This window comes from Acartia tonsa, chromosome 5, assembly GCF_053477335.1.
Source record: "Acartia tonsa isolate MP-2025a chromosome 5, ASM5347733v1, whole genome shotgun sequence".
Lineage (NCBI taxonomy): Eukaryota > Metazoa > Arthropoda > Copepoda > Calanoida > Acartiidae > Acartia > Acartia tonsa.
Genome location: NC_137264.1, coordinates 46,838,857 through 46,866,014, shown reverse-complemented (window position 1 = coordinate 46,866,014; position 27,158 = coordinate 46,838,857). Strand labels below are relative to the sequence as shown.

At 32.0% G+C, this 27,158-nt stretch overlaps 1 protein-coding gene across 1 annotated transcript in view; it reads right to left on the bottom strand.

Moving 5' to 3' along the window:
• The window catches only part of LOC145319656 (tyrosine-protein phosphatase 10D-like), a 32,793-nt gene extending 5,892 nt beyond the window's left edge, over positions 1–26,901 (bottom strand). The window contains exons 1-7 of the mRNA XM_080161933.1: positions 26,847–26,901; positions 25,207–25,298; positions 22,952–24,179; positions 21,894–22,601; positions 21,347–21,404; positions 20,966–21,083; positions 19,939–20,065 (exon numbers count right to left, since the gene is read on the bottom strand). Coding sequence (XP_080018059.1) covers positions 19,939–20,065; positions 20,966–21,083; positions 21,347–21,404; positions 21,894–22,601; positions 22,952–24,179; positions 25,207–25,298; positions 26,847–26,870 — 2,355 coding nt within the window. The 5' untranslated portion in view covers positions 26,871–26,901. The remainder of the gene's footprint in view (positions 1–19,938; positions 20,066–20,965; positions 21,084–21,346; positions 21,405–21,893; positions 22,602–22,951; positions 24,180–25,206; positions 25,299–26,846) is intronic.
• Between the last annotated feature and the right edge of the window lie 257 nt (positions 26,902–27,158).

The window sequence follows — 27,158 nt, the reverse complement described above, 5'->3', positions numbered from 1 at the left end:
GTTGTCCTAGGAATCAGTATTTCAAAAATTCAGATCAATCAAAAAATTATATAACACAAAAATTAGCTGTTTACAATGGACGTACGGACATTCAGGTAACAATTATAGAGTTCCTACGATTTCTGAAGTCTACCTATCTACCACAAGAATCACCATACAAATTTTGAAATTGATAGAAAAATTCTGACGTGCCAATTTTAATTTAATTTAATGCATAATTTTAATTTAATATTCTTTAAAGTATATGTCCGTCTGTCTGTCAGTCAGTTTGTCTGTCTGTCTTTCCGTCAATCTGCCCATTTGTCTATCTGTCTCTCCGTCTGTCTGTCCATCTGTTTACGTCTGTATGTCTGTCAATACCTTTTCGTTAATTTAGGCATGTTAGAGTTGTCCTTTAAATTTCAAAGGTTTTAGGATTTAGTGCTCAACAAGGTATCCTGAGTGAAAGTTACAATTTTAATTGGGATAAGACAATGAATGTTTAATTGAAATACATCCCCAATGATGATAATAGTTATTTATTGCATCGTATTATAGACAGCATTCCGCGGATAGTAAATTTAAAAGATTAATTACGGTTTTGTTAACCCTGAGGGGCCGAAGTCCTTAGCTTACAAATCTGGTATTGATGTTATGTTTTTTTTCATTTTAATATTCATATAAAATTGTCTAGTATGGCTTTGAACCAGTTCTAAACCTGCGGATATAAATAGTTTTCAAAGCCATACTGAAAATAAAATAACCCCTATTGTAGATTAAAATCATTGATTGGGCAATACTTGTCTGGAACCAACCAATCAAAATTAAATAAAAGTACCCAAAGTTTTTATGCTAAATATAGGCGAGGATGGTAATAAAACTTTGGGTACCTTTGAAAATATAGTCCAATGTACCCTCCCCCCTTGGGTAAAAATGTAAATTACTGCTCAATGATCCCTACATCCCTGGGTATGGTGTGTCTACAAAAAGGCAGTGTTCAAACTTTTACACCAATTATTTTAATCTACAAAAGTGGTTTTATAATTGTAATTGTGCATATTGTAAACAGTTATCGCGGAAGTAAATTTCTGTTTTTCTACAATATAATATTCTTTTTTTCATTTTGACTCAAAACCTATCAAATCAAGAGGGAAAACTTAGATTCGTAGCCACACTAAAATAGTTATTTATAGCATCATATTATATACACCAAACAGCTTTTCGTGGATTTTAAAATGTATAATTGTAAGAGTAAAAATATTTTTAGAATAATGCGTTGAAAACTTCATTTTATTTGCTCAAAGTTGTGCCTCAAATTAAAAACGTTTCAAGATAAATGCCACCCCCCTTCTCCTTACAACCTATCCTAACCTGACCCAAAATTGAAGGTTTCAGTGCTCATCAAGGTACTTCGAGTGAAAGCGCCAATATTTTGTTTTAGAGCATTGTAGTTATGGATTTATATTTCTTGTTTTTACTTTAAACTAAATTTTCGTTTTAACTAGGAATCTTAAAGACTAAGACAATGGACGATATTTTGATGAAAATTCCCTTTTTACAAACAAGTTTGAAAACTTAACTAATCAAAATTCAATAATCTATCATTATTATCTTTAGTGTTCAAACGTTTCCAACCCTAATTGTAATCTACAGAATGGGTAATTATGTTTACCATCAATGTGGATGTATTTAAATTTATCGGCAATTGTCTTATCCATTTAGATCCCTGATAAATATCAGAGAAACAAGGATGTCAACATCCATAAAATCGAAGCTCTGAAATGAACATTAACAATTGTATAAGAGTGGCATAACTGAATAAGCATGATACTGCTCCAGGACATCTTACATTGTTAAGACATATTTATAAAGATGCTTATAACATTGTACCTCGTTTTAATAAATATTAGTATTCTATAATAAAATTAATAAGATATATTTTTTTTTGTCAAAAAGGTTTAAAATTCAATATAGATGTACGAAAATTCTGCTACCTCGTTATAAGGCAAACTTTTTAATCGATATGAGGGTACAAACGGACGTACCGACACGAAGTATAGAGAAGCTTTGCTTTTGAAATGTATAATTGATTTTCTCGTATTTATTCGAATCTGGTGGATAGGAACCGGTTCTCATCCATACGAAAAAACTATGTCTAGCATCGTATTATATCCAGTTTTCTACGAATATAGAAATGTACATTACAATCATAAGATTAAAACCAGTTTTTTTAGCCGGTGCCTTCGGCACCACGGGGCTAAAAAAACTAGTTTTAATCTTATAATTGTACATTCTATATCCGCGGAAAGCCGTTTATAATACGATACGAGAAATAACTATTCTCGTATTCATTCGAATCCGGTGGATAGGAACCGGTTCTCATCCATACGAAAAAACTATGTCTAGCATCGTATTATATCCAGCTTTCTACGAATATAGAAATGTACAATCATAAGATTAAAACCAGTGTTTTAGCCCGTGCCTTCGGCACCTCGGGGCTAAAAAAACTAGTTTAATCTTTTAATTGTACATTCTATATCCGCGGAAAGCCGTTTATAATACGATGCGAGAAATAACTATTCCAGTATGGCTTCAAAACGGACTAAAATCCGCTGGATTAGAACCGGTTCTCAACTATACTGAAAAATAAGGATAGAATCATATTACAGACCATTTTCCACGAAAATTAAAAAAATCATAAAATTTGAACCAGCTTTAATCTTATTATTTTTCATTAAGATATCCGCGGAAAGCTGACAATAATGCAACGCTATAAATTAATATTCCAGTAGGAAAACTGATTAAAATCCGCTGGATTAGAACCGTTTCTCAACCATAATTAATTAATACCAGTTTTGTTTCTATTCTCATATTTTTTATATTAATATCCACAGAAAGCGGTCTTTAATACGATACAATAAAAAAACTAATCCAATCTAATTTCTAATGGATATCAAAATGAAAAATTGTAAGATTAAAACCCGTTTTCTTAACCCCGCGTGGCCCAGGCCAGGAAAATTTGTTTTAGGTTTATGATTTTTATTTTAATTTACGTGGAAAACTGTCTGTAATACGATCAAATACATAATTTTTCAGTGTGGCTAAGAACTGGTTCCAATCCAGTGGATATTAATCGGTTTCAAAGCCATACTAGAAATTTCGTTTTAACTAGGACATTGTCTACATAATAATGCATATTTTTCAGGATACATAAGAGTCGGCTCAAAGATATGCATCATATAAATAAAACATTTAAGTAAAATGCCATCCCCCCCCCCTCTCCCTGCTTCTTATACTACCTAACCCAACCTTACCAAAATTCAAGGTTTCAGTGCTCAACAATGTACTTCAAGTGAAAGCGCCAATATTTTTATTTTAAAGCATTGCTTTAATAGATGATTTTTTTCTTATTTACTTCAAACTTAATTTTCGTTTTTAACAAGAATCGTAAGGAATAAGACAATGGACGATCAAAAAACTGATCAATGAGCGAGCGTTTTTAGGGAGGGGTGGTACATTGGGCTCCTTGTGAAACAAGTCCACAAAGTTTATAAAAATAATTCTCTTATTTTTTGGGAAAACAACTTTTAGCACTTAAATTAAATTTTGATTGGTTTGTTTATAAACTATAGTTTCTAAACGTTTTTTTTCTAATTGTAATCTATTAATTTTGTTTACCATCATTTGGGATGTAAATTAATTAAACGGCCATTGTCATATCCCTTTCGGTTCCTGCGATAATAAAACTTCAATATAAGTACCGAAAGCTTCTGGGCCAACAAATAAGATAATATAGTTATTAAATATTGTGTACAATTCAGGGAAACTCGCAATCATGGCTCAACACGTAGCGCATCCGCTCATTGTCTGGGAGGTGATAGGTTTGAATCTCGACCTGACATCGTGTTATCACTTAAGATGTTAAAAGTGCGCGCGTAAATAGTTAGAGAAGGGGGAATACCGTGACCCATAAAAAGGCAAAACTTATTACGATGCACTGTTGGGTCTTCTCAGACAAAAATTGCAACCCCCCCCCCCCCCATTGGTTTTCTGTTACTTAACTTAAGAGTATCGCAACTCATTACAAGCGGATGATGTTTTAGATTCTCTAGATGATCACTTAAAAATTGAAGGAGAATACGAGGTAAGACATAATTCAGGGATCTTCAGGGATTAGGCAATGATGATAAATAAAATTACCCTTGTTTTGGATTAAAAATACTTATTGAATTGATTCGAAACCAACTATCCATTTTTTTATAATCGTAATTTAGAGTCCAATGTTACCTTCCTCCCTGGGCATATGGCTACAGGGATGGAACAATGAATGAAAATGTTATGAATTAAATTCCTATAATAAAATGGGACAGATAAGAAAAGGACAATATAAATATCCAGGAAGGGAGGCGAGATCAGGCTGTTTATGTCACCATACCCCAAAGTTTTCTTATTCGTTGGCTTAACAACATGCGGAACTTTTATTAAATTTTGATTGGTTGGTTTATTAAGATGAGTGTCCAAACTTTTCAACAACTAATTGTAATCTACAGAAGTCGAAAATTTGTGTATTATAAATAGAATATATCGGTCATGATACTGTATAAGGATATAAATTTATGGGACTTCATTAAAGAGATGCTTTGCTTAAAACATTGGCCCATGTTGTAATAGGAATCAGTATTCCAAATATGATTAAGATCTTGTAACAATTATAGAGTTGCTACACTTTCTAAATCGTACTTACTTGTTATAATGTAGTGTGTTTAAAATTGATAGGACAATTCTAACATGTCTAAATTAACGAAAAAAACTAACCAGTACTGACGTACAGATGGACAGAGCGAACCTGATTATAGAAAGGTTTTCTTTTAAAACTCTACAATCCATTTTCCAGTATGGCTTCGAAACCGATTAACCGCTGGATTAGGACCAGTTCTCAGCAGAGAGATAAGACAATGGGCTGTTTATTACAATAGTCCCTAAAGTTTTATAATAACTTTTCTTATTCTTTGGCTAAACAACTTTGGGGACTTTATTGACTTTTGATTGGTTGATTCACTAAGTAGAGTGTTCAAACGTTTCAACCACTAATCTTAATATACAATAGGGTAATTTTGTGTTTCATCATTAAGGATGTACACCAAATTATCGGCTATACTGAATCATGTTTAGCATCAAATTACAGACATTTTTTCATGAATAATAAAATAAAATCATAAAATTAATACCTTCCAGTTATGTTTTTATTTCTACATTTTTAAAAGCGAAGCTTTTCTATAATTAGGGTCGGTCCGTCCGTCCGTCACGGATAGCTATTTTCGTTAATTTAGACATGTTAGAATTGTCCTATCGATTTCAAATTTTGCATGATGATTCCTTTAGTAGTTAGGTACGATTTAGAAAGCGTAGCAACTCTATAATCATTACCAGAAAGTCCGTACGTCCATTTTAAACATGTTGATTTTTTTACATTTTTAACAACAAATTTGTATGTGACCTAATTATCCGATTGGTCAATTTTAAACATGTTGATTTTTTACTTTTTTAAATATCTTTTTTCGTTAATTTAGGCATGTTAGAATTGTCCTACCGATTTCAAATTTTTCATGGTGATTCCTGAAATAGTTAGGTACGAGTTAGAAAGCGTAGCAACTCTATAATCATTACCAGAATGTCCGTACGTCCATTTTAAACATGTTGATTTTTTTACATTTTTAACAACAAATTTGTATGTGACCTAATTATCCGATTGGTCTGATTTTGGTATACTGATTCCTGGGACAACAAAGTACAATATTATAAGCGAAGCAACAAATTTACTTACAATTTTGCTTTGACTCTTATACATTCGCATTCTGATTATTCAGTTCTGACATTTTACAAGTGTTAATGTCCGTTTGTCCTACCGTTTCAGAGCTTCGCTTTTATGGATGTTGTCATCCTTGTTTATTTTACTTTACAATGAAAGTTGTTTAAAATACGATGCAATAATTAATTAGTCAAACCCCGGCCTGGTGATGTACTTTCAATAATCTTTTTAAAGGCAAAGTTTGTTTATGATAAGGGTCTGTGCGTCCGTCTGTTTGTACATTACGTTGATTTAGAATTGTCCTATCAATTTCAAACTGTAGGTGGTGATTCCTGTAACAATAAGGTATTATTTAAGAAGCGTAGCAACTCAATGAACAGGAAGTTTGTACGTCAAAATAAAATATGTTGATTTTTTATTTTTGACAATTTTGTTTGTTTAATTACATTACCCTTTCAATCTGATTTTTAGATAACAAGGCATAACATCTTGTTTAAAGCAAATTTAAGATCAAGTTCTAGAAATTAAAGTAAGTCCTTTAACATAATCCTGTATTTATGCAACTTTGCAACAGTTCATATACACTTTTAATTAAGATCCTGCTTATTAAGCTTTGATATGTTTTTTGATTTACCATTTGCTTTTAGAGCTTTAGCTTTATGGATGTCAAACATGTTTTAACAAGGATGACAACATCCATAAAAGCGAAGCTCTGAAACGGTAGGACAAACGGACACTTGTATAATGTCAGAACTGAATAATCAGAATGCGAATGTATAAGAGTCAAAGCAAAATTGTAAGTAAATTTGTTGATAAACTGCTTGATACAGGATAATAATTATGGACATACTTACATATTTTAGACTTGATTATAGAGTTGCTTTGCTTAAAATATTGTACTTTGTTGTCCCAGGAATCAGTATACCAAAAATCAGACCAATCGGATAATTAGGTCACATACAAATTTGTTGTTAAAAATGTAAAAAAAATCAACATGTTTAAAATGGACGTACGGACATTCTGGTAATGATTATAGAGTTGCTACGCTTTTTAACTCGTACCTAACTATTACAGGAATCACCATGCAAAATTTGAAATCGATAGGACAATTCTAACATGCCCAAATTAACGAAAAAAGCTATTTAGAAAAATAAAAAAATCAACATGTTTAAAATGAATGTACGGACATTTTGGTAATGATTATAGAGTTGCTACGCTTTCTAATTCGTACCTAACTACTAAAGGAATCACCATGCAAAATTTGAAATCGATAGGACAATTCTAACATGTCCAAATTAACGAAAAAAGCTATCCGTGATGGACGTACGGACGGACCGACCCTAATTATAGAAAAGCTTCGCTTAAAAGCAATGCTGAATAACAAAAGCTTTAACAAACATACACGGTTCTTAAGTTTTGCAAGCAAAGTTGGAGTAAGCAGATGCATGTCCGTCCGTCCGTATGTCTGGATTGGTTGTTACCAAACCAGTAGTGTCGACACTTTTCAACCAATAATCCTAATATAAAGAAGAGATAATGTTGTTAAAGATTATTGGGGAAGTACTTTGTATATAAATATAACATACTTTTCTCATTCGTTTAGATCCCTGAATATAATATAAACAAGGATGACAACATCCATAAGTAGCAAAGCACAAAAATTATGTATAAGAATTTAAAGATTAGTTGTCAAAAACATGTATATTGGGGGAAAAATCACGAAACCTTTTCAACATTTGTTTTCAATTATTTAATACTTATATATCAGTACTAAGACTAACAGACTGACGTTCAAAGTAAATTACATACTTAATGCTCAAAACAGAGTGAAATTTTTTTTTGATATTTTTAACAAAAAAAAATTTGAAATCGGACCATAAACACTAAAGATATGATAAAAAGTGTGAAAAATAGCCAAAAACCTCCAAAAAGGCAGTTGGACCGCCATTGATGTTTTCTTGAAAAGACAGGAAATTTAATTTTGATATCTATAACTGAAAAAATTTTGGAAATCGGACCATAAACACCAAAGGTATGGATAAAAATGTAAAAATACAAAAATAGCCTAAAACCTGCTTAAAGGCAGTCTGACCGTCAAAGTTGTTTCTTGCAATGACAGGAAATTTTATTTTGATATCTATTACTGAAAAAATTTTGGAAATTGGACCATAAACACCAAAGATATGGTGAAAAATGTGAAAAATGCAAAAATAGCCTAAAACCTGCTAAAAAGCGGTCCGACCGCCGTTGATGTTTTATAGTTAAATGTGCTCCTTAATAATGGGAATGTTGTCAAAAAGTTTCAGCCTTTTATCTTTTATAGGAGCCGAGAAAATCATGTTTCCCCCAAACTAAGACAGACGGACATTGCAAATTATAGAGTAGCTTCGCTACGAACAATAAGTATATAGAAAGTACATGCTTACATAAGATAAGAATTACCTTTCAATTCACACAAATTCAATCCTGTTATGTTGGAAAGGGGGAAATTTCTGATTTTTGGATACTATTTCATATTTCACTATAATACATTTGCTTTGTTTCGAAGTATATGAGCATTTATAAACTTTGCCTCTAAAGAAAGATAAATAATTAAAATTTATTTCATTGATTATTTATCTTTAATGAAAAGCACAGATTACATTTAGATTATATATAACTTATTATCTCACATAAATAACTTTACTTGTATTTAGACTAACGAAGTGAATACACTCTTTCTCCTTACACAAACCAAACAACACTAAACTGACTGACCGCAACGCACGCACGCACGCACTGACCGTCCCGTCCCGTACCGCCCATATGGTTAGTTGTTGCAACCTTTATCCTAGCATCAAACATTTACAAGAATTCTTAAACTGAAAGTGGGTATGTAATTTTGTTGTAGTAGCAAATCTCATTGAAAGAGCCATTTTACAGCTTTTGTAATTAAATACTTTATTGTAGAACATGCCAGGCCTGACCAAAGTTGACTTTGGTGGCATTTGCCTAGCACGCACCATCACAGCAATGGCAGCGATTTTCGGCGGCAAAAACAAAGTTTGTACCTTTTCAACCCCTAAAAGTGGTCTTTAGTATTCAGCAAATGGCTTGCCATACAAGAACATGAGCTCATTTATGTGTAGATGCTAATGAAGGTCAATTTGAGCATCTAGTTCACCGAATTAGTAAATGATCATCATATTTGTAAACGTATGTAATATGTAGTATAAAAAATAAAAAGATTTATTTATATTCATTGGTTTGGGACCTTATTTGAGCATTTACTTTATTTCAGCACTATATGATCATATTGTATATTTATATATACCTGTTGAACAATATTTTTGTTTATTGAAAATTTATATATTTTAAAGTAAAAGGCAACCAAATTATTAATGCGCTTCTAAATTAATCTATGTAAAATCTTTCCCTAGTAATCTCTCCCCCTGATTTACACATGAAAAATTAAATTGTTCACCTAATTGTGCCATTTTCTAGGTAAATTACTGATCAGCCATATAAATATAAAATGCTTACTTGTGTCAGCATTCTACAACAATATTGTCTGACCTATCCTGAGACATTTATAGTAAAAGTTGCTCATTTCAGAAGAAATAAAGAAAAAGTATTATTTGGTTTATAAGCCAAACAAGCAATAATTTATATAGATTGTCTATATATGATATACCTATAAAAAAATAGGATTTGGTAAATAAGTCAAACAAACATTAATTTGAAATGATGATTATTAGTAATTTATCAATAAACAATATTATTTGGTATATAAGCCAAACAAACAAAATTACCAGGAGGTCTGTGTGTCTTTCTGTGACTGTGTGTCAGAGCATTTGCACCAATGTGGTTATCCTTTTCAATGAATATTATCAAAGGTTTAGGAAGGGTTATAAATATTCTAAAAGATGTTACCTTCACAATCCAAGAAAAAAATATCCCACCCTCCAAAATTTATTTCATCTCTTAGAAACTAAAATCCTTAAGATAAAGTAACAGGATGTTTGTCAGTCTGTTTGTACCTAAGAGTCTGATTAATTTCTGAACTAATATGATTCTTCTTTACAGGGTAGCTTTTTTTCCAAGTAAGGTTTATAACTATTTTGGGGGAGGGTACCACCACTCTTCCAAGATAAATTACCAACCCCAAATTTTTTCTTAATTTTCTTCAATCTAAAATAAAAATAGGGTAGTCAAAAGTCCCCAAAGTTGTTAAACTATGAATGAGGCAACGTTATTATAAAACTTTGGAGACCAGTGTAATAATTAGCCCATTGTCCCCTCTCTCTGGTTATAAAACTTTAGGTACCCATTCCCTACTTTGATGTAACCACATTAGCGAGGCTGGCCTCATGGACTAAAACAATGATAACCCCGACAGCAGATGACTCAACCGAGCAGGATCTTTAAATCATTTAGTGGTGAGCCAGATCAGGGTGCACTAGAGGTGATCCAGATTGGTGCACCCAATATTGATCTTTAAATCAAAATGGTGTTAGCAATCTTGCTTAGCACGTGGATCACCTCTGGTGCACCGGTTACACTCGTTTGGTATAGCCACTGAGCCGGATCAGGGTGAGCCGTATTTGATAAATTGATATTTTTTCAATTAGTTTTATACTGGTACCCAAATTTTTATTCTGATATCCAAATTTTTATACTAGTACCCAAAGTTTTATACTGGTACCCAAACTTTATTCTTGTACCTAAAGTTTTAGACTGGTACCCAAAGTTTTATACTGGTACCAAAATTTTATACTGTTACCCAAAGTTTTATACTGGTACCCAAAGTTTTATACTGGTACCCAAAGTTTTATACTGGTACTCAAAGTTTTATACTGGTACCAAAAGTTTTATACTGGTACCAAAAGTTTTATACTGGTACCCAAAGTTTTATACTGGTACCCAAAATTTTAGTCTGGTACCCAAAGTTTTTTATTGGTACCCAGAGTTTAGTTTATTGATCATTTGGAGATTTTGTTTTTTTGGGGGTGAGTCAAAAAAAAGTATTTAAAGATCAATATTTTATTGAGTGTCACCAGCAATCTGGCAACATCGAGCCAAAAATCTTTTAAAGATCAATGTTTTTTAGCAGTGGCTAACCTCCAATCACCTTTGGCGCACCCCAATCTGGCTCACCACTAAAATAATTAAAAAATCCAGCTCATTTAATTTTGTCAGGGAGGGAGGGGACATTGTGTGGAATTAACGGCATTTTATTACAAAAAGATCAGTACAAAACCGTGACATATGATCACACTGCCAAAAATAAATAACTCAAATGACATTTTCACATGTTTATTGATAATAACTGTAAAAAATACATACTTGAACAGTAGAGATTTCATCAAAGGATACAAAATGACCAACACTTGGACCTTCCAACTTTATCCAGGGATGTTTATCTTTCAAAAGTGGTTGGACACAAATGTGGACACCACACAAAACAGGATCATACAACGGAAATTCTAATAAATACATAAAATTACTACAAAACAAATAAAAAGATAATTTGCATAAAAAGCCCTATAAACTTGAATTGTAGAAAAAATTACTTAAATTAGAAAAGAAAAGAAAAACTTAATAAATGAAATAAAATGATTTAAATGAAAGTACCTGATAAAATTTTGCCTATATATCACTAAAATGCAAAGATAATGTGTACAGCTTGCACTTTTATACCTTACTGGCATTAATATTTACAAATAGAACTGGTTTTTCTTAATATTTGCTGTACACAAAAAATAGATTTAACTTATACTCAATTTTTTTATATATTATTAACATTACACAAAATTGATTATTTAGACATAAAATGCATAAATTTTAATATTTCAATTGATTTTTTTTATAAGTTTAACCCTTTTCAGACGACACATTGGGCTGTTAATTACACTGGCCCCAAAGATTTATTATAACATTTTCTCATTCATTGGTTTAACAACTTTGGGGACTTTTAAAATATTAAGATTGGTTGAGTGTTTCAACCACTAATTTTAATCTACAGAAGTGGTAATTTTGTGTGCCATCATTGGTTATGTACATATATTTATTGGTCATTGTCTTATCCCCTTGGATCATTTCATATAATGCTATTTTGTTCAGGGATCTAAAATGATAAGACAAGGGCCGATAAATTGTTGCTGTATATCCCCAATGATGATACACAAAATTAACCCATCTGTAGAATGAAATAAGTGGTTGAAATGATTGAACACTTAACTTTATGAACCAACCAATAAAGATACAATAAATATCCCAAAAGTTGGCATGCCAACAAACAAGGAAACGTTATTATAAAACTTTGGGGAGTAGAGTTTTAAAAAGCCCGTGGTTCCTTTCCCTCCCTGTTTTTTGTTTTATACTAGCAGCTACTCCCCTAGAAACCTTTAATGGGGAAGGGGTAAACCATATTGCTTCAGCGGTTAGAGAGGTTTCTTTGTATTAACAGACAAACTGACACTCTTATATAGACATCCTGTTACTTTTAAAAAGAAGAAACAAATATATGAATTGTTACTTTCAATATATAGATTACCATTACCATTACCTCATAGGGGCGGGATTCCCCTTTAATTTGAGGGATTATTTAGAGAAAATAGAGCATCATCCACATGTTATGGGATGCGATACTCTAACACTAAAGAATATTAGGTTAACCCATTAGTGCCGAGCGCCACTTTTATGGGCCGATCGAGCTGTAAGTTTCAGGGAAGCTTTATAATGGTCAAAACGGAATTCGTATTTTTTTGTTTTGCTCTAGTGGCGTTCACAGGAAAGTTGCAAAAAAACCCGGTTCGGCTTGGCCATAAATACCAACCAGGCATTAACACCCGTTTTTGGTGCTTTCCCCCAGTTTTAAAACCCGGTTGACCTGTATAAACCCGGTTATTTTGACCAAAAATCGAAAAATGTAATTTTTGAACGCCAAAAGTGAGATGAACACTTTTTAGAACTTTGATACGATCCGTAATTGAAAACTACACAACCTCATGTAATCTAAAGAGCTACAAGTATAATACGAAGCGATTTATTTCAAATTTAGTGTTTCGGCTATAGGTGCCGCCGTTTTCGGGTAAAAAAAACCGTTGCTTGAAGTTTTAAAAGACACACACTACAAAAAAAAGAACATATAAAATTTGGGTGTTACATATCAGAAAACGAGCATAAAACTATTGGGTGACACCTATAGAGATTACTAGGGTTATTAGGGTGGCTCAAACCCTTACTAATGACGTAAACTGTTATTCTTATTGGTTGAAAAGTTAAAACCGGGTAATAAAAACCGAAACCGAGCCGGGTTTTAAAATTTTCGGGTATTTATGGCCAAGCCGAACCGGGTCATAATAGGGCGTAAAAAAACGATAAAAAAATCATATAAAAAATTATAATTTGAATAAAACGAATTCACAAATAGATGTACTTGTCAATAAACATTAGATTTCACAAAAAAAATCAGCGACTTTACTATAAAAACAAAAAAGTTAGAAGGGGTATTTTGAATTTTCATGATTTTCAAATTTTGTTGAGCTATACCAGCAAACGGAAGTAAGCTAAACTGCCTGCTCCAGGGGGAAATGAAAGTCAGGGTAGTAGAGGGGGGATTCATTCTGAGAATGATGCAATTATGAAGCCGGAAACCGTTTTTTTTTCCATTTTTCGGAACCGGGTTTTGATGCCCGGTTCGGCACTAATGGGTTAAGTAACATCCATCAGACAACCAACACTTTAATTGCACGCCGTTGTCTGAGAATTCCTAACTGTGCGTGGTAGTTTGTTGCACCTGTTTATGAGCCAAGGCATTCTCCCTGCTTTTACTATTTATGTTCTACACCTGACAGCAGCTGTAGGAACCATTTTAAATGTCTATAGTTATGTTGGCCTGAGATTCAAACCTATCACCTCCCCAGTGGAAAGCAGAAGTGCTATGTGTTGAGCCACAATTGCAGTTACTTCAATAGATAGATAGTAAAGTTTAAGTTTTAAAAGGAAAACTAAAAATTCATATAGTTGAGAAAAAAATGTTGCATTGTATCTTTTTAGATTTTTCTATTTTTTAGATTTTTTTAGATATTCACATTTGTGATTAAATTTACGAGCATTTTGATAGGTTTGCCATTATTGTGGTTTAAAATAAACAATAAAGTTATGATTTTAAGCTTTCATACTAAAACACCAAATTTTAGAGTAGCTGCGTGAAAAATGCTGTTTGAGTAAAACTGATTTTCAAGAGAAAGAACTTTTGAAATACATATTTAAAGCTTGGCCAACAAAAAATTGTGAAAAAGAAAAACGGGGAAAATCAACCCGCCTAAATGTACAATTTCTAAAAACAAATCATTTGGATAAGGCATTCTTTTTAGGCACAGAAAACATAGAATTTTACCATAATTATCTCTAATACAAAAAAAATATAAATATTTTGGTGATAACACTTTTGCCTTTAGGAAGAAGTGTTTTGAAAGAGAGAGAGAGAGAAAGAGAGAGGAGGATTAATTTAATACATAAGTATTGCTTTGAAACCAACAAATATCCTGTTGATTGGAACCAGCTCTCAGCTATCCTGAATAATTATGTAAGGCATTGTTTAATATCCAGGTTTGCTATAATTAAGATTTAGCCCATGCCTTTAATCTTATAATTGCACATTTATATTTGCAGAAATCTGTTGTAATCAGTGCGATAATTGAATAATACAAACTTGATACAAAAAAAGATTTACTACTACTAGATAATCAATCCCATAAAAAGTAGATTTTAGACATCATAATGTCCCTAAACAACCTTAATCTTTAGCTAAATTCCAATATTCAAAGTTGTATTAATGAAATATTGTAAAAATACCTGGCAATTTGATTACTCTCAATTTAATTTTTATTGTGGTATGATTGTGTCTACATTTTATTCCTATTCCTCAAATTAAGTGATTGGGGATTTAGACATCCTACATTTATTATCACATTAAACCTTTGAATATGCAACAGATAAAATATAAGGAATCAATGAAAGATTTTGCTTATTTGGCATATATACCAAATCATGCTATTTTTGATATATTACTTATGAGCAATCAATGAAAGTTCACAGTGGGATCAAATGACAAATACTTGGACATTAAGAGTAGACAAAAGTAAACTTCAATAAATAGGCTTGTTTTTGAAGTAATGATGTAATTTCTTTTGCTTTAACTTGGAAATAACTTAAATTTTGCTCCTGTTAACTTAATTTGCATTTGGTAAGTATGTCTGGCTGTTTTGGGCAAGGGAAGCTACCCTATTTTTAGAAAATCCATAAACCTTCATAAATTAACCCATAAGTGCCAAGCGTCACTTTTATGGACCGATCGAGCTGAAAATTTCAGGGAAGCTTTGTTATGGTAAAAACGGAATTCAAATTTTTTTGTTTTGCTCTAGTGGCATGCACAGGAAAGTTGCAATAAAACCCGGTTCGGCGTGAGTAAAGAAACCATTCGGCATAGGTAACCGTTTTTGGCATTTTTTGGTGCTTTCCCCGGCATTCAAGCCCGGTTTTGTCCTAAATACCCGGTTATTTGGCCCAAAAAATTAAAAATGTAATTTTTGAATGTCCAAAGTGTGTTGTAGAGTAGCTAATACTACGATACGATCCGCAATTGAAAACTTCATAACCTCATGTAATTGATAGAGCTACAAGTAAGATACAAAACGATTTATATCACATTTAGTGTTTTAGCTATAGGAGCCACCCTTTTCAGTTAAAAAAGCCTGTTTCCTAGAAGTTTTAAAATTTTGATATTATATGTGGACAGGTATCTTTACTCGCGCCGAGCCGGGCAATAAAAATGGCGGGTATCTTTACTTGGGCCGAGCTGGGCCAATATAGAACGTAAAAAAACGATTAAAAAATCATATAAAAAATAATAATTTGAATAAAACGATTTCACAAATGAATGTACTTGCCAACAAACTTTAAATTTCACGAAAAAAATCACTAACTTTACTTCATAAACAAAAAAGTTAGGAGGGGTATTTTAAAAATCACCTCGTTTTTCTTGGTTTTCAAATTTTGTTGAGCTATACTGGCAAACGGAAGTAAGCAAAACTACCTGCTCCAGGGGGAAATGAAAACCAGGGTAGTAGAGGGGGGATTCATACTGAGAATGATGCAATCCTGAAACTGAGAACCGGTTTTTTTCGGCATTTTCTGGAACCAGGCGTTAAAAGCCGGTTCGTCACTAATGGGTTAAGTTAGGATAGGAATATTTTAACAAAATCAACGTCTATGTAAATATTTCTTCAATGCAAACAATGTTTGTGAACAAGAATATAGCGCCAGGTGCACCCAGTTTGAGTCCTGGCATTTCTAGGTAGGTCCAGAATAAGTAAAATAGGAGACTTGTAAGGCATGTTTTCAAATATTTTTTTTTACAGATATAACCAACAATAACATAATTTTCAAAACACTATTGATTTTGTACTAATACCTTATTTCTAAGTGTAATTATGTTCATTTAAAGTTTGTATAAGAATATACACATAATTACTTATATTATTTTCTCTCTGAAAACATATATTGCTCTCTCTCTCTCACGCATATATTAGGTTTTGCAAGTATTATAAAAATCCCCCAAATTGAATTTCTGCTGGAACAAAATGAAAACATGAAATTTAGCAAATTTAATTGCTAAAATAAAAGATTTATAGGTCATGTTTATCTAACAACTTCTTTATTCCTTAAATGTCCATTAAAACCGTAGGAGCGGCAAAATTAGTTAAAAATCACGCTATTGGCAGCAAATAACAGCAAAACGGTTCACCAGAGGCAACTGATGCAGAAATAAAGAAAGATCCACCTCAAAAATATTGCAGAGATGGCTTTGGGCTCTAAAATGACTCCTTCCCCCTCTAATGGGGATAATTTTAAGTTAATAAGAACAAAATTGTTCAAGTCATGCAAAATAAAAAGCTTATTAACTCAAAAACAGCTGGGAGGGCGCACATAGTGAAAACTGTTTTATACACAATACATGTTGCATATTAATATTATTATTGCATTTAATGTATTTTTTAATGCTTTAAAAAAAGTGGGTAAAAAAATCTGGAAAATCATGAAAACTGACAAGAAGTTTTTCACTACCCTTTTTAAAAATGGCATAAATCCACCAAAAATTAATATTTTTAATTTATAATTTTATGTTTCCAAAATACTAAATTATCGTCAAGTAGTAGATATTTATATAAAATAAAGGTGTCAATTATTTCCTTCCTGTAAGCAGTTTATGAAAAAAAGAAAAGATTTGGCTGATATAAGCCAAATAAGCAATAAATGTGATTGATTGCTTATAAGTTATTAATCAAAAAATTGCATGATTTGGTATATAAGCCAAATGAGCCATAATTTTCATTAATTACTTACAAGTAGTTTATCAAAAAATAGCATGATTTGGTATATAAGCCAAATAAGCATTTATTGTGATTGATTGCTTGTAAGTGATCTATGAAAAATAGCATGATTTGGTATATAAGCCAAATAAGCAATAAATGTGATTGATTGCTTATAAGTAATTTATTAATATATTGGATGATTTGGTATATAAGCCAAATAAGCAATAAATGTGATTGATTGCTTATAAGTAATTTATCAAAAAAATGCATGATTTGGTATATAAGCCAAATAATAAAAAAATTTCATTGATTACTTATAAGTAGTTTGTTAAAAAATTGCATGATTTGATATATAAGCCAAATAAGCAATAAATGTGATTGATTGCTTGTAAGTAATTTATCAAGAAATTGCATGATTTGGTTTATAAGCCAAATAAGTATTCATTGTGATTGATAGCTTATAAGATATTTATCAAAAAATGCAGGATTTGGTATGTAAGCCAAATAAGCAATAATTTTCATTGATTACTTATAAGTAATTTATAACAAAATTGCATGATTTGGTATATGAGCCAAATAAGCAATAAATGTGATTGATTGCTTGTAAGTAATTTATCAAAAAATTGCATGCTTTGGTATATAAGCCAAATAAGCATTTATTGTGATTGATTGCTTGTAAGTGATATATGAAAAAATAGCATGATTTGGTACATAAGCCAAATAAGCAATAATTTTCATTGATTACTTATAAGTAATTTATCAAAAATTTGGATGATTTGATACATAACCAAATAAGCATTTATTGTAGTTGATTGCTTATAGGTTATTCATTTTAAAAATGCAAGATTTGGTATATAAGCTAAATAAGCATTTATTTGATTAATTACTTAAAAGTAATTTATTACATTTATTGCTTATTTGGCTTATATACCAAATCATCAAATTTCTTTATAAATATCTTATAAGCAATCAATCACAATAAATGCTTATTTGGCTTATATACCAAATCATCCAATTTCTTTATAAATATCTTATAAGCAATCAATCACAATAAATGCTTATTTGGCTTATATACCAAATCATGCTATTTTTTCATAAATTACTTACAAGCAATCAATGAAAATCATTGCTTATTTGGCTTATATACCAAATCATGCTATTTTTTCATAAATTACTTATAAGCAATCAATGAAAATGATTGCTTATTTGGCTTATATACCAAATCATGCTATTTTTTCATAAATCACTTATAAGCAATCAATGAAAATGATTGCTTATTTGGCTTATATACCAAATCATGCTATTTTTTCATAAATTACTTACAAGCAGTCAATGACAATAAATGCTTATTTTGCTTATATACAAAATCATCCAATTTTTTGATAAATTACTTATAAGTAATTATTCACAATAAATGCTTATTTGGCTTGTATACCAAATCATGCAATTTATTGATAGATTACTTATAAGCAATCAATCACAATAAATCTTTATTTGGCTTGTATACCAAATTATGCAATTTTTTGATAGATTACTTATAAGCAATCAATCACATTTAGTGCTTATTTGGCTTATATACCTAATCATGCAATTTTTTGAAAAATTACTTACAAGCAATCAATTACAATAAATGCTTATTGGCTTATATACCAAATCATGCTATTTTTTCATAAATCACTTACAAGCAATCAATCACAATAAATGCTTATTTGGCTTATATACCAAATCATACAATTTTTTGATATATTACTTAAAAGCAATCAATGAAAATGCAAATTACTTATAAGTAATCAATCACAATAAATGCTTATTTGGCTTATATACCAAATCATGCAATTTTTTGATAGATTACTTATAAGCAATCAATCACAATAAATGCTTATTTGGCTTATATACCAAATCATGCAATTTTTTGATAGATTACTTATAAGCAATCAATCACAATAAATGCTTATTTGGCTTATATACCAAATCATGCAATTTTTTGATAGATTACTTATAAGCAATCAATCACATTTATTGCTTATTTGGCTTATATACCAAATCATACAATTTTTTGATAGATTACTTATAAGCAATCAATCACAATAAATGCTTATTTGGCTTATATACTAAATCATCCAATTTGTTGATAAATTACTTACAAGCAATCAATCACAATAAATGCTTATTTGCCTTATATACCAAATCATGCAATTTTTGGATAAATTACTTATAAGCAATCAATCACATTTGTTGCTTATTTTGCTTATATCAGCCAAATCTTCTCTTTTTTTCATAAACTGCTTACAGGAAGGAAGGGATTAATTATTACTCCTCCTTCTTTTTCTTCACTTCAACTTATATAAGCCACTTTTACTGTAAATGACTGAGTATTTATTTACTTCACCCTCTTTTATCTCACAAGTAAGACCAAATTGTTGTAGAATGCTGATATAAGTAAGCAATTAGTATTCTTTATGGCTTATCAGTAATTTACCACAAAAATGGCACAATGGCACATTTAAGTAAGCCAAAAAAAATGTTAATTGCTTACTTACACGTTTTGAGATTACTAGGGCAAAGTTTAGAATAAGAAAAAAAGGTTGAAAATCACGAAATTAAGAGAAAAAAATATTATTGGAAAAATTAAAGAGTTTCCAATAACTGAGCATAGACAGTTTCTTTTCAGTTTTGATAAAAGTCATGTTGATTATTAGTATATCATTCAAATTGTCTAATATGTATTGCCATCATAGTGTTCTATTCTACATTTAATAAAAAAATAACAAAAACCAAATAGATAAATACCTCTTGTTTATTAATAATTATAAGTTCACTGGTACATAGTGGCTGAGTTCTTATGTTGATTTGTTTTGCTTTACTCAACAAATTATTGGACTGTGTTCTTAGGCTAAACTGGTACTCTACTCCAGGTCTAAATATATATACAGTGTGTTTTTTTTTATGAGAACTTTTTGAAAGCAATTTTACCCCACTTATAGTTATCAGAATTTAATGATTAATGGCTTATTTTCTTCGTTTTTATTTAAAAAGTACAGTAAAATCTAAAATTCAAAACTTAGGTGTCAACACCTAAAAATGGTTTTAGCGCATTTTTCTTATGCTCAAATAATCAACCTTTTGCAAGAATGGCTGCTAAACACTTCAAAGTTGAGATATAGAGCTAAAAATGTATACAGATACTAGTAGGGACATGTACTAGATCATATCTCAACCAGGGAGGGAGTACTGGCCCCCCAAAGTCGACTACAGAAAATCCATTTTTTAAAGAAAAATGCGCTAAAACCATTTTTATATGTTGACACCTAAGTTTTGAAATTTAGATTTTACTGTACTTTTTAAATAAAAACTGAAATATTTTTTGGTTGTTCTATTAATTGCCTTAAAAAACGAAGAAAATAAGCCAATAATCATTAAATTCTGATAACTATAAGTGGGGTAAAATTGCTTTCAAAAAAGTTCTCATAAAAAAAAATACTCTGTATATATATATATATATAATAGTTTTTTTATCAAATCGTATTATAGACAGCTTTCCGCAGATATAAAACTGACAAATGTTCAGATTAATATCAGTTTTGATTTTTTTATTTGTAGACAATTGTCTATAATACGATGTTATACATGATTTTTTGATAAGGCGGAGATTTATCAGTTTCAAAGCCATACTGGAAATATATTTACAAAACTAAAAGTAACAAAGTCAGTTTTTTCAAATGTGGACACTGGACAGTTTGATAGTTTTTATTAAACCCCAACCCCAAGTTAAACAAACCCAACTACCAATTATGATAATAGCCCAGTCTTGGAATACCTTAGTTTATCAATATGGACAGCCTCCATGACCCCCTGAGTATCAGTATTTGCCTGTATTTCTTTGTGTCGCAACTCCTTGGGATAGGTTAGCGGGTACCAGGTCACGTAGTAAAATTCTAAACAAACTTAATTATCTGACAACCTTCATAAAAACATTTCATTTCATATACGTGATATTTGGTGTGATTAAATATTCATAATATCTATTTATGAGCCATCACCCAATTAGTTAATACCTTGGATTGTAATTGCAAAAAAAAATATTAGGTTTAAGTAAATATTCATTATTTAGTTTTACAAAAGGGTTTAATTGTTTTTGCTGTTTTAATGAAATAATAAGAAAGTGTCAACCAATGAAAGATTAATGAACTTTACTAACCTATTCTTCCCTCAGGTCTGGGCCATTTCAAGGTGATGTTCTTGGCATCCAACACAAACTGAACAAGATTAGTTTTTAAGAAAACTGGCGCATTTGAAAGAAGACTACTGTTCTTTGATGTAAATACATTCAAACCATTAACATATTGAATTTATATTCTAAAACATCAATATGTAGCTTTATTGTTCTACAATGGCCAAAATTTAATACAAACTAACCAAAAAAGGTGTTTAATGTCACTGAAGACTAGAATGACCCTTCTTCTAGCCCATCTATGGCCAAAAGTAATGCTTTTGTTAACTTACTTAGACGAATGGACTTACAAACAGACAGGATGTAGATTTACATAGGGCCCTAGATTTATTGGGTTTGGTCAGAATCAAAAACTGTTAGAACCAATCTCCTAGCCCTAATATAGCCAAAGTTAGAGTTTTCTTTTCAAAAATGCATTAAAACAAAACATTATTTTTCATTACTTTTATATATGTAACAAAAATTATCTATCTATACTTTTTTTGGTATTTAACTGGCTATCTAACTACTATACCAATATCTCAGTTACAGGATTTTGAGCCATAGATTCCTCACTAGCTACAAACTTTGGCAGAAGACTGGCCGACTGTTCCTCCTGTACTGGGTCAATTTTAAAGTCTTCAGGTGGCAGAGTTGTGGCCAAGTTCTTATGGATAATATAGTTTCTGTGTTCCATGGGCAAAAGGCTTACAGGTATGTCTTCCAGGGATCCATAGATTTTAAGTAATAAAGAGACTGGCATTTCTTCTTTAATCAACTTAAAATTGTTAGGTGGCATATTAGCAAGCATCTCTTCCGGTTCAATTTCAAAGTCAATAGGGAGCAAATGAGCAGGTAGTTCTTCCTGTACAATCTTATAGTCAATAGGGAGAAAATGAGCAGGTAGTTCTTCCTGTACAATCTTATAGTCAATAGGGAGAAAATGAGCAGGTAGTTCTTCCTGTACAATCTTATAGTCAATAGGGAGAAAATGAGCAGGTAGTTCTTCCTGTACAATCTTATAGTCAATAGGGAGAAAATGAGCAGGTAGTTCTTCCTGTACAATCTTATAGTCAATAGGGAGAAAATGAGCAGGTAGTTCTTCCTGTACAATCGTATAGTCATAGTTAAAGTTAAACTGTGGCAGCAGACTGGTTGGTTGTTCCTTCTGTACTGAGTCAAACCTAAAGTCATCAGGTACCGGTCTTGGAGGCATAGCGAGCAAATGATCCACATCTTCAGGCTGAAAAAAAAAGGTTTTTTAGTAAAAAAATAAATATGCATTAAACACAGAGGAATAGGACCACGCATGGTAAATTAAACCTGCAACCAAAAATTTATGAACAAGCTAGATTAATCACTTTGGGGCTCCTATTAAACCATAATTGGTTGTTCCAACTAGAGGTTTCCAATTAAAAGCTCTAAAAAAGTATCTTTTCTAAAAAAAATAGGGAAGATTGAAATTCCGATTCCAGGAAATTAATTTGATTATCAGCACAAGGTAAGTTATTTAAATAAATACTATAACTCTAGTTGACATCTACTCCTTCTATTTAATCCTCCAAAACAAACATGCTAAAGATAAAAAAATACCTTAACGCTGCTGAGAATTTCCAGAAGAAGTTGCTCACTATCCACAGCAACACTGCTCTTTGTTGTTGGTCTAAAATCTCTAATAAATGGCAAGGATGGTCTTGTATCCTGGGATACTGTCATGCCCAGAGACTCCAAGCCATTACTGATTGCCTTGATAGTGAAGCTGTAGTTCCTACCAGATTGCAGGTTTGACATTGTGTAAGCTGGCATATCAACTATAACACTACCAGAATCTCCATTAAGAGTTTCCATCTCTTGATATTCAACCTTATATGTATCTTGTAAAGAATCAGGACTTGGCTTCCAAGTCAGTGTAATATCACCTGTGTTGTTATCTGTTGACTTTTGGATATTTGTAACAGGTAGAGGTCTTGTTGTTACATTCCCTGATGCAGGCCATGAGGCAACGTCTTTAATGTGAGACTTTACTACAACCTTATATGTTTGACCAGGGTGTAGATTTTTAGTAAAATGAGCTACCAAAGGCTGTCCGCGATCTATAGTCTGTGGGGTTTTTCTTCTGGTGCCAATAGCCACTGTATACCTATCAAATTCAGACTCACCGTCTGGACCCTCCCACTCAACCTCAAAGCTGTATGGACCAATCTTGTTTGGGTTGAAGGTTACGTTGTGTGGACGTAGCGGTACTGTCCGGTATTGGCTTGTTCTTGGCTCAGATACACGGTCCTCAGATATGGTTTGAACGCTGATATTATATGCTTTGCCAGGAACAAGGCCATTGAACAAGGCCTGAGAGGGGCTATCGGGGTTATCCTCACTCTTGACATACATACAGGACTGTTTGGCATCTTCAGGGTCAATAGATACCTTATAATCTGTGTAGACACCTGCAGGAAAAGGAGGCTGCCAAAACGGTAACAGAGTTGTCTCATTTCTGAACCAAATGATAATCATTCCAGGAGGGTTCGGTTTTGTTGTAAAGTTAGTAGATATATATGTCTGTGATTCTTTGTTCTCAAAAATACTGTAGAGCTGTACTTCATATGTAGCTCCAGGTGTCAGGTCACGGAGGATGCTTGAGGTATCTTTGATAACAATATTCCAGACAGTTTTACCAGTTTCACTTAATGAATTAAGCTTCAGTCTAAATGCAGTGTGTTGACCTATTGGAGGTGGGTCCCAGTTAACAGTGGCCGCCATGTCCCAATTATCCATAGTAATGCTGAGGTTGGTGGGCGGATCGGGGGCAGTGGTGAGGTTCAATCTACATATTATATGCATGAATCACTATATATTTAGCTAGCTGCTACGCGCCTAGGGGAATTTGTGGAGGGGGGATTTGATTACCAAAATCCATTTTTTTAAATTAAGATTTTTATAAAAAAAAGTAAACAAAAGTTGTTTTTTTTTTGGGGGGGGGGGGTGAGTTGACCAATCTCCGTTTTTTTTTTATTTTAGTTAAAAAAATTGAGGGAGGCGTAATTTTTTTAGGGGTGATTTCTCTTGGGAGGTTGGTGGTATCCTTTTCCAAAAACGTTATAAACCTTCCTGGGACCTATGAGAAGCCACCCTGTTAAGGAGGACCCCATTAGTTCACCGGTTAGCGAGATCCTTCAGTACAAACAGACAGACAGACAAACAAACAAACATTATTTACTTTATTATAGGACTTGTGGCTACGTCTATAGGAGGAGAGTCGAATTTTATAACCCAATTTATTATTGTAGATTTTAAAAGAAAAAGTAAAAACAAATTTATTTTGGGGGGGGGAATATTTTTTTCTGAGGGGGAAGGAGGTTGTCCCCCTCCCCATTTTTTATTTTAGTTTAAAAAAGTTTTAAAAAAAAATTTTGGGGGGGGGATTTCTCTTTGGAGGGTGGTGGTATCCTCCCCGAAATAGTTATAAACCTTCCCGGACCTATTAGCCACCCTGTTAAGGAGAACCCAATCGGTTCAGTAGTTAGCGAGATCCTTTGGTACAAACACACAGACAAAAAGACATCCTGTTACTTTAGTATAAGGATAATGGACACATTTTCTATATTTTTGAAAAAAGCTACTCTCTAATTTAAAATGTCTGTTTGTCCATCCGTAAGAATCCATTAAGGGGAAAAGATAATCAATCAACTGCTTTTATAATGATACCTTATACCAATGAACATCCAGTTTAAATTTTACTTAGTCCGCCTGTCTGTCATATAAATATATCAGTTTGTTTTTCCAAAAATTTTGTAGTCCTTATCTACTTTTGAAAGTTGTCATGGTTGTTGAATGTCTATCTATCTATCTACCTTTGGGGTTCTCTCTTTTGAGTGGAGTGACGCTGCTCTACAAGTTGCAGAGTTCCCGCATTCACAAGAGCTGCCAACTGCATAAACACAATCTGAAATTGAATAGAAAACATTACTTTTTGAAAATTGTTTAATTAAAGGGGCGATGGTCCTTTTTATTCTGGTTAATTTTCTTTTCTCCTAACCACTCCCTCCCCCTCCTCAACCTTATTATAAAAATGTGGATTGTGTACTTTCAGGGCCAAGTTTTGATTTTAGTAAATATACAGATTCTTTTCAAATTATCAACAAAAAAGAATATCTATCAAATTAATATTTTTTCAAAAAACAAATTGAGCATTTATTTTCCTTTCTTATTTCTTATTTTTATGCTTTCCCTTATTATAATTTAGTTATATTTATTAAATTTCGACATGTATTTTAAGTAAAATCATTTGCAAATACAAGAATGAAAACATCTAAAAACAAAAATAATGCATGAACATTGAACAATTAAAAAATATAAGACTAACACTTATGTGTTTAGTGTTCATATGCGTCAGTTCGTGTTAGTTTTGCGCTTTGCATTTTAATATTTTTGCGAAATTGTCTGTAATACAATGCTATGCATAATTTTTCAGTATGGCTGAAAACCAGTTCTAATCCAGCGGATATCCAGCCGTTTCGAAGCCATAATCAGGTTTTTATCAAATCACTTTATATCAGCTTTCCGCGGATATAAAAATGTACAAATCTATATTCGTGGAAAACTGGATATAGTAGCATCCTACACATATTTAATAACCGGTTCTTATCCAGCAGATATTAATCGGTTTAGAAGCCATACTGGAAAACGAATATATCCATTTTTTATACATGTTATGGAGATTAAAATCTTAGATAACATTTTTGAAAGCAAGGATTTCAAATTTTACATAAATACGTTAAAATTGTTATGTAATTTACAGTTTAATATAGTTCCGCGCACGTAGTAGAGCGCGCTTTTCCGTCTGTAAGTTGATAAACATTCCAGTATGGCTTCAAAACCGACTAATACCCGCTGGATTAGAACCGGTTCTAAGATATACTGAAAAATCATGTAAAGCATCATTTTACAGACTCTTTTCCACGAATAATACAATAGAAATCATAAGATTAAAAAGAGTTTTGTTAGTCTCAAAGGGTTTCAATTTTTCATTTTAATATCCACTGAAATATGTCTATAATGCGATGCGATATAAATACCAATTATCAATTTTATTTATTAAGCTTTAATCCTAAGCTTGATCTTTAAATCATTTTAGCGGTGAGCCAGATCGGGATGAGCCAACTTTTCAATGAGAGCACAGCATTTTATGAAATGCCGCGCTGTGATTGGCTGAAATTCGGCTCACCCCGATCTGGCTCACCACTAAAAAGATTTAAAGATCCAGCTCTAATAATAAAATCTGTCATACCAAAGAATCTCGCTAACCGCTGAACTGATTTGAAATTTTGTTTATTTTTTTTTAACTAAGATTAAAAATGGAGGGATATTGGACCCTTCCCCCCCCCCCTAAGTATATCTAGAGGCCTCTATGTGCGTATCCGTAGCACTGCACTTAATAAGCTAGAATTGATATAAAAAGCAAAATACTTTTTTATACATAAATAAAACTTACCCCAAGTTGGAGTGAAAATTTCATGTTGTTGATGTTTAAAAGTGGTTCACAATACTGGCAAGTTCATCTCTCTCTCTCCCTCACTCTCTCACACACTCTTTCTGTACAGGGAGGGAGGGGACATTGGTCTGTTTATTACACTAGTCCCTAACGTTTTTAATAACGTTTTCTTATTGTTGGCTTAACATCTTTGGGAACTTTTTGTTGATTTTTTATTGGTTGGTTCATTAAGTTGCGTGTCCCAACGTTACAACCACTATAGAGGTAATTTTGTGTATTATCATTTTGAATGTGCATCAATTTATCGGCCAT